General features: G+C 51.1%; 4 protein-coding genes across 5 annotated transcripts; 2 read left to right on the top strand and 2 right to left on the bottom strand.

Annotated features, from left to right (window-relative positions):
* The first annotated feature begins 55 nt into the window (after positions 1–55).
* Positions 56–2,209, top strand: LOC118509552 (ADP-dependent glucokinase). The gene is made up of 3 exons (XM_036050303.1): positions 56–586; positions 649–813; positions 883–2,209. Exons 1-3 carry the CDS (start codon positions 246–248, stop codon positions 1,874–1,876), a joined length of 1,500 nt encoding a protein of 499 aa, XP_035906196.1. The 5' UTR covers positions 56–245; the 3' UTR covers positions 1,877–2,209.
* LOC118509557 lies at positions 2,198–3,908 on the bottom strand. 2 transcript variants are annotated; one of them, XM_036050311.1, is made up of 2 exons: positions 3,613–3,908; positions 2,198–3,540 (listed from the first exon to the last, which is right to left on the bottom strand). In XM_036050311.1, exon 2 carries the CDS (start codon positions 3,523–3,525, stop codon positions 2,443–2,445), a length of 1,083 nt encoding a protein of 360 aa, XP_035906204.1. In that variant the 5' UTR covers positions 3,526–3,540; positions 3,613–3,908; the 3' UTR covers positions 2,198–2,442. The 2 variants fall into 2 exon arrangements, with proteins under 2 accessions (XP_035906204.1, XP_035906205.1); XM_036050312.1 differs by having other exon boundaries at positions 3,609–3,822.
* A 6-nt stretch (positions 3,909–3,914) lies between these two features.
* Positions 3,915–5,222, top strand: LOC118509559 (HMG domain-containing protein 4). Its single transcript, XM_036050314.1, has 5 exons — positions 3,915–4,057; positions 4,138–4,295; positions 4,367–4,540; positions 4,607–4,843; positions 4,909–5,222. The coding sequence occupies exons 1-5, from the start codon at positions 4,036–4,038 to the stop codon at positions 5,083–5,085; spliced, it is 768 nt and encodes a 255-aa protein (XP_035906207.1). The 5' UTR covers positions 3,915–4,035; the 3' UTR covers positions 5,086–5,222.
* Positions 5,210–7,510, bottom strand: LOC118509553 (UBX domain-containing protein 6-like). Its single transcript, XM_036050304.1, has 2 exons — positions 6,967–7,510; positions 5,210–6,832 (listed from the first exon to the last, which is right to left on the bottom strand). Exon 2 carries the CDS (start codon positions 6,739–6,741, stop codon positions 5,425–5,427), a length of 1,317 nt encoding a protein of 438 aa, XP_035906197.1. The 5' UTR covers positions 6,742–6,832; positions 6,967–7,510; the 3' UTR covers positions 5,210–5,424.
* Between the last annotated feature and the right edge of the window lie 171 nt (positions 7,511–7,681).

Raw genomic sequence — 7,681 nt, 5'->3', positions numbered from 1 at the left:
TTATAGCGCTCCGCTGTCATAGCGTCCAGCTGTCACGGTGGCCAGCTGACGTTTCGTCGACCAACCACAACAACACAACACAAACAAACGCATCCGCAGCTACCGCAACGTCAACAAATCGATCGAACCGGTTAAAAAACGAACCACCATCATTCTCGTGCTGTAAAAGAAATGTTTTAAAGTGCTGATAAATTAGTAATAAATCGTATAAAACCAAACACACACATAAAAAGTGGCGCAACAACATGTTCTCGCTACTTAGCACCGCCACCATGCTGGGCGCTTTTACTGCGCTGTTTGCAATCGTGTTTCAAGCGTACCTTACCTCCAACGAGCTGGTACGGTTGACCGTCATTTTACAACACCTGCGCGATCTGGAGGTGGAATATCCGGTCAACGGTCCACGGGTTGCGATCGGGTACGGTTCCTGCAGCGACCTGCACGTTCGGGCGATAGATTTTCTCGAATATAGCGATCGCATCGGACAGGCTCTTAATGCGAGCGAGTACACATTTGACGATATTACGAGCGAGGACGAGTTTCTGCTCAACTTTGCCTACTACTTCCAACGTGGTGCGGCTGCAGAGTAGGTATGGAACGGGCCCAAGTCAACACTTGATGTAAAACGCCTATTTTTTCTCTTTCTAGACGATTTACCACAAACAGGGAGATGTTTATGAGTTTGGTGCAGCGAGCGAAGAAATCGAGCACCATTCAGCATCACTGGGCGCTGGGCGGCAATGCACCGGTCATAGGAACGCGCATGGCAATCGAAGGTGCAAACGTACTTCTCGGTGCTAAAATGAGCTCAAAGTAATGGCTGGTAATGCAAATGCTTAAAAAAAAACGATTCGCGCTAAGCATGCTTCGCTTGCTCAACAGGTTAAAGACGCATCTGCGGCCAGAAGTTCGACTGACCGGTAGCCTTATCGACGACGACGATATTCATCTGATACTGGAGTACAACACCGGCGACCGCTGGGGTGATCTCGTTACGCCCCGTGCCAACCGGTACATACTGCACAACGATCACCACAATCCGTACCTGAGCTCGCTGGAAGAATTCAACACAGCGCTGACCGGTTTCGAGCCCCATCTGTTCATCGTGAGCGGGCTGCAGATGATGGACAATTACGCTTACCCGGTGGGAGTGCGTGAAAAGCTGCTCGACCGGGTACGGCAACAGATGCAGGCCCAGTCACGCACCGCCACGCTGATTCACTTCGAAATGGCCAGCTTCGTGGAGCTGGAGCTGTTGCAGCTGCTGCTGCGAACGGTACTCCCGTACAGCGATTCGATCGGCATGAACGAACAGGAGCTGGACAATCTGCAGCAAGTGTTGCGGACGGGCCGCATCAGCCTGGTGGCCGACTGTAATCCACGGGTAGCGCACTCGCTCGATCAGGCACGGGCCGTGTTTCGCACGCTGAACGAAGATTTCTACCGCAAGCAGCACAGCGCCGGTGATGGAGCAACGCGTCGACCGCTTTCCCGGATGCATCTGCACACGCTTGCGTATCAGGCGTTTATCGTGGCGAAGGATAGTCGCTGGCAGCATACGAAACATGCCGCTGCGAAGGCATCGCTCATTGCGCACCGGCACGTGTGCGCCAGTACGATCGTAAATCCGGACGCGGCTTACCTGCAGATGGATGGTAGCTTTGCCGTGTCGGCAGAGCCAGGCGCCCGTCGGATACCCTTTAACAATCGCGATCCGGTTTCTTGCTGGGAGGAAACGCTCGAACTGCGGATCCCCGATGCGCCGTCGATCGTGGTGGAGATATGCGTGGCACCGGTGTTGATCTGCAAACATGCGAAGCAAACGGTCGGTGCGGGTGATAACATTTCCGGCGCGGGACTGGTGCTGCAGATATAACACGGCGGGCATAACGAGACAAGCGAGATTTGTACAACGCAAGAGACTGTTCTTAGAGGTGTTCCGTACTGTTCAGTACAAGAGCGTAGGATGGGTTACCAATTATATTTTAACCACGTTGCTACAGTAACCTCCCTTAAATCGGCTCCTTCGACGAGAAGATTTGTTTTTAATAGAAATACCTTGTAAAACATTCCATTTTAACAATGGTAAGCGGAATATGCCGTAACAGGAACACAATTCCATTCCGCTATTGCTTTCCCTACCTAAGACTGCTGTTCGTGCGTGCGCCATTTCCAAAAGCAATAAACTAAACATTCGTTCTTTAATCAATGACACTTTATTGGTACTTTCTTTATTTCGGGTTCGAATCTACACATACCCGGGGAAACGTACTAGGGAACGCGGAGCTTCGTGAGCGTTGCTGCATGTTTCTCATACAAGTTGGGACAATTTCCGAACAGCACAATGGTAATCGATAAGAATCGAACGAACTCACCGGTAAATTCCGTTCGATTCTAAAGGCAACGTAGAACATAACATAAAAAATTGTAATTAAATATGTCTCAAAGCCCCTTCATGATGTATTCGACGCACTTGCAGCATTCGCTTATCTCAGCACAGTCGGCCACCATGCCGGGCAGCTTCTGCTCGAACCGACCAACACGCTCCGTGCCCAACCCGAGCCCACCATGCTTCAGTGCGCTGGTGGCATGATGGGCCAGCAGCTTGAAGCAGTACCGCCGCGTTGCGTTATGTTTGCTATTATCGTAAACCGGCGTTTCGCGCACGTGCGTCCAAGCCATCAGCACGTAATCGAGCAGCGCGTCCCAGTGGCGGGAAGCGTACAGATTTTGTGCCTGGCTGTGGATAGTTTGCTTGAACGTGGCCAGATGTGTAGCGGCACGCAAAAATCCATGCCCATCGGTACGGCTAAACAGCTTCAGGTTCGGCACGCTGGCGTAAATGTTCCGCTTGATACGTCCCAACTCAGCGTCAAGCGGACTAATATCCGGTAGTGGCAATTCGCGCCGAACAGCCGCTTCAAGATGGCCAGCTTTCGCCAGCATCGAACCGATAATGCCTATCAGCTGGTCCTGACTGTACCCCCGGAGAATGGTGCTCAGCGGTATGCTTTCGTTTCGCCGGTTCATCGCCGTTTCGTCGAACTTTGATCGCTTCGAGCTGGTACCGGGCGAATCGCCCACCGACATCCGGCCCGTTTGCTGCAATCTTTTGGTGGGCGTTGAAAGTCCGCTCGTGGACGGCACGTCGGCAAATTCTTGCATAAGCGATCGCTTTCTCGGCGAGCTACGAAGCGTCATCGAGGAAACGTTTTTCGTCGGTGTGTGCATCGATGAGGCTAGTTGGGCACGGGCGCCATGATCCGGCGACCAGATGATGGGTGGACGGCGCCGGGCCCGCTGACGGATGGCCATCTCGTCCGGCGAGAGAGTCGGCGTAAGAATGCTGTCCGGTATGTTCGCCCTCGGGCTGTCGATCAGACGTGGCGTTAGGACGCTGCGTTGCGGAGCGACAGCGGTCAGACCGGGTGTGGGGGACGAGTGCGGTACCGTTGCACCCGGCGAAACGACCGGCAGCTCGGCCAACGGTGCCCGAGTACGTGATGTACCACCCTGTTGAGCCATTATGGATGTCTTCAACTAGAAAAATTTAAACAAAAATAACATGCCACAAATACGGTCAATCACAACACAACACCAGCGCATACCTACCCCAAAAATCGGTGCGAATTCCTTGACTGATTCACGAAGATTTTCAAAATTCCTTTACAAAAACCATACACAAACACAACACACGCGCAACACAGGAACGTAAAACAGCATTACATACAGAAGGAAAACGGTTGGGAAAACGGAAAAACAACGCACAAGGAAACGTACAAAACACCAGCACTCACTGTATCGCTGTCATTGATTGTGATGCCGAAAAGTGCATTTTCCCGCTCGAACGGAATTTTCCGTTGGGTTCGGGTGAGCGTGTGTGCGTGAGATCGAACCTTTCACAGCACCGTTTGACATTTGCCCGCCGAACGCACGTACGTCAAAACGTCGGATGTAAACAAACAGGCGAAAACCGAACATACTTTCTCGTCGCTGACTGCGGGAAAACCCCCCGTGTACACACATATTTTCACGATGGAAAACGTGAAAACTCACCGTAAGTTTATCGATCGATCGGTTTGGGATCTGTTTCGCACGGAGATGCAATTTACCGCCCCCCTCCTTTCCCCTTTTTAGATGAGCAGGAAGTGACGGGCGTGGTGTCGCGGAGTGGTCGTGTTTGCAAGAAACCTACCAAACTGATGGACTTCCAATCGCCGGATGATATTGAAGCGAAGCAAAAGAAGCTGCCAGGCTCTTCGCATCGGAATTCGGCCAAACTGTCCTCTTCTCAGGTTGGCTCTGTCTGGCGTACTCAGCCGCCACAGGCACACTATTTTAGTATGATTTTTGTTTTTCGCCACAGGAAGATGTACACACGGAGTCGGATGAGAATGATGATGAGTCCCACACGAACGGATCAAGCGGAATCGAATCATCGTACAGCAGTGATGAGGATCCGATGGAGCTTGACGACGGGATGGATGATGGTGATCGAAGCGAAGGCGAGCTAGTGATTGACTCTGCATCGAAGAAAAAGGTAGCCGTGTGAAAAATTCATCCGGAAAAACAAAACCCGTTCCCCGTTAACGTTACTTGATTACAGGCGGTGAAAAAAAGGAACGATAAAAGCAAACGCTCCGGTCGTGTCTCAAAAGCGGGAAGCCGAACCGCTACCAAGCGTAGGAAGGCGAACAAACGTAGCTCGACCCCACACAAGAGGAAGGAGAAACCCGTCCCAGCAAAGCCTGCCGCCGGTTGCTTGCCAACCGATGTAGCGGCACATCTAAGCCTACTGGGCGACAGTTTAACCATTATCGGGGAACGGTTAAAGGAACACGAAGTAAGTGAACCGTACCGGGTACTTATTGGGAGAACGTTAGTAACGTTAACCTGTTTGCTTCGTAGGGACAGATAACCGTTTCCGGCAGTTTGTCGGTACTGCTGGACAGCTTGATTTGCTCGCTCGGACCGCTGATGTGCCTGACGCTTCAAATACCGGGATTGGACCGTAATTCCGACCATCTGCGGGAACTGTTCCGATCCACGCTGGACAACATTGCCTACGTAATGCCCGGTTTGTAGACGGCATTTTGTTTCGTATTAATTCTTCCAATATTTTTAATTTAATACGTGATACTTTTAGTTCTATTTTATTTTTGGAAATTTGAAGAAATTATAAATATAAAGAAAAAAAAACAACATGCCCTACTGGTACTGTATCCGTGCGCTTTTATTTGCATTATTATACCTCACTGATCACAATTATTCACACCTTACAAGAGGAGGGTTGCTTTTACAAACACGCTGCTAGTTCATACGCGGCACAACTGTTGCCTCTGCTGCCTCGAAGTAGTTAATAAGGTTGGTTACTAAAAATACATAATTTAACACCATCCGTCCGGTGCAGTGGGGGAACGGGGCTTAAAACGATTGAATCAACAGCATCATCTCTTCCTTCAGGAATTCGGTCAGATTTTTAGACTCGTTTTCATACGTAAAGTTAAACACTACCGTCGGCACCAGCCGCAGATCGTACAGCGATTTGTCGAGGTCTTCCTGATGGTCGAATTTTAGGCCACCGGGCGATACCAGTGAAAATTCGGCCGATTCATGCATCAGACAGGACTGCACGAACTCGTACACCTGGCCTAACTTTTCGTACACGCTGAACGTCCCCTGCAGGTACACACCGTTCGGGAACCGGACGCGTATCAGCGAGAATTTGTAACGATTGATCGTGCGCAATTCTTCCCGTTCGCGCATTGCTTTCGTTTTCAGGATCTGCGCCTGCTCCAGTGCTTCCGTGCGGGCCTGCTGTTCGCGCTTAATCTCTTCGGGCGATATGCGGAAAAAGTCCGGTGGCAAATTGTGTCGTCGTACCTGCGACGGTAGCAACACCTGCAGATTACGATCCAGCTCGACCGGGATCGGTTCGGCAGCCTTTAACGCTTCGAGCAGCACCTCGAGCGAACATTCCGGATCGATGTTATCCTCGGACCAGATCAGGTGCGGTTCATTGTCGAGCTCGATCTCAACGAATCCGGCTGCGTGTAGGAAATCGAGCGACCCTTCGCACACCTTTATCTTGTCGCAAAACATACGGTTGGTCATGCGGATCTTCTTGTACTTCTCCTCGCTGGGATTGTTGACGATGTTTTCGATGCATTTGGCAAGCGTTTCGATGCACACCTCCGCCTTATCTTTGGGGTTGCAGTTATAGATGATCAGACACGCCGTGAGGCCCCGGTCGGCGGCCAACTGTTCGTACAGAAACTCCCTGATCCTTCCTTTCCATTCTTTGTACGGCAAAATTTCGTCCCCGATCATTGGGCAGCGGAAAAACACGCCCCGGACGGCATAGTCTTGACGGGCCGTCTCCCCAGCAGTGTCCTGTTCGGGCGTTTCGTGCTCCGACGAGTGGCCCGCTTCTTTGGATTTCTTTTCCGCTTCCAGCTCCTTCCGTACCTGGGCCCGGATCGCCGCTAGCGAAGTGTTGAACTCTTTCTTGTCCTTTCCCTCGAAGCGTGCTAGGGCGGCATTGGCTGCAGCTTTCGCTTCCGCCGAAAGTTCGCTACGTTTCGGCGGGATGTACGCATCCTTCTGCTTCGACGAGCTGGCCTTCGATGGTGGTGGAGGTGCTTCCGAATTAAGCTTTCGGCCCGGTCCAGCAATACCAAGCTTGAGCTTGGCCTCCGCTCGTTTCTTGAAGAAAAAGTTCTTTATCTTGCTCGGTGCCATGGTCGGTGCGCTTAAATCCTCGGCGTATGTTCCTTGGGCAGATTCAAGCGGGCCACGGACAGCTTCAACTCTTCGATCTCTTTAGCGGTACCTACGGAAGTGAATGATGACAGTTTTCAAACTATGCCGCTTTCCATCTTCCTTATCACCCTGATAACCCGTACTTCGAGCACCACCAACAACAACAAAAAACCATTTTACGATGACTCATCGATCGATACTTACTGGGACGAATGAAGCGATTCGTTATTCGGTTTCCGTACTTGCACCAGGCTAGCGCGATGCACACCACCAGCGCCAATAGAATTGAGGAGAAAATCTGCAGCAAAAACAGCTGAAAGTCCGTAAAATCCAACCACCGTGCACCGCTGCCGAGAGCAAACTTGGCCAGCTGCAATGTTTCGCACAGGAAGCACCAACCGGTGGTCAACAGGTTCAGCTCGTACGCCACCGATTCGCCGACACTTTCACCACCCGCGTAAGTGTGGCCAGCTGCTGGTGCTGCTGCTGGTGTGTCTACCGTTGCTGGCAAGGACGACGGAGACGGTGCTGCTGCCGATGATGGCGTGAACTGCCTGCGCACTAAGTTGCTCACTACGAGCAGATAGTCCGATAGCACCTTTGTAATGTTCAGTGATGAAAGCGCATCGAAAAACATTGAATCGGATGCGCAAACAAGAACAGCGCGACGGGAGAAAACAAAAAAAGAGAGGATATTGTACGGCTTTCCCGAGCTTGCAGATTTCCAATAATGACACACAAGTTTGCAAAATCGTCAATGTTCGATATTTACGTTTTTCGTTGTTTTACTGTCAAATCGATCGACGGATGCATTGCACGTTTACACCCTGCGGGTTGAGTCGGGATTGAGTGAGAGTTTCAATCCATCTACAGCAGGAATTAAAAAGGTTCAAAGAAACCAAGCGCAATCCATCCAAAA

This window comes from Anopheles stephensi, chromosome 3, assembly GCF_013141755.1.
Source record: "Anopheles stephensi strain Indian chromosome 3, UCI_ANSTEP_V1.0, whole genome shotgun sequence".
In the NCBI taxonomy this organism is placed as follows: Eukaryota; Metazoa; Arthropoda; class Insecta; order Diptera; family Culicidae; genus Anopheles; species Anopheles stephensi.
This window is presented reverse-complemented; position numbering and strand designations above follow the sequence as displayed.

Excerpts from the sequence above, each read along its gene's own strand:
- LOC118509552 (XM_036050303.1), top strand. The coding sequence starts at position 246 with ATGTTCTCGCTACTTAGCACCGCCACCATGCTGGGCGCTTTTACTGCG. Across the intron at positions 587-648 it reads CAACGTGGTGCGGCTGCAGA|ACGATTTACCACAAACAGGG; the intron begins GTAGGTATGGAA and ends TTCTCTTTCTAG. Across the intron at positions 814-882 it reads GGTGCTAAAATGAGCTCAAA|GTTAAAGACGCATCTGCGGC; the intron begins GTAATGGCTGGT and ends CTTGCTCAACAG.
- LOC118509559 (XM_036050314.1), top strand. The coding sequence starts at position 4,036 with ATGGAAAACGTGAAAACTCACC. Across the intron at positions 4,541-4,606 it reads ACTCTGCATCGAAGAAAAAG|GCGGTGAAAAAAAGGAACGA; the intron begins GTAGCCGTGTGA and ends ACTTGATTACAG. Across the intron at positions 4,844-4,908 it reads AACGGTTAAAGGAACACGAA|GGACAGATAACCGTTTCCGG; the intron begins GTAAGTGAACCG and ends TTTGCTTCGTAG.
- LOC118509557 (XM_036050311.1), bottom strand. The coding sequence starts at position 3,525 with ATGGCTCAACAGGGTGGTACATCACGTACTCGGGCACCGTTGGCCGAG.
- LOC118509553 (XM_036050304.1), bottom strand. The coding sequence starts at position 6,741 with ATGGCACCGAGCAAGATAAAGAACTTTTTCTTCAAGAAACGAGCGGAG.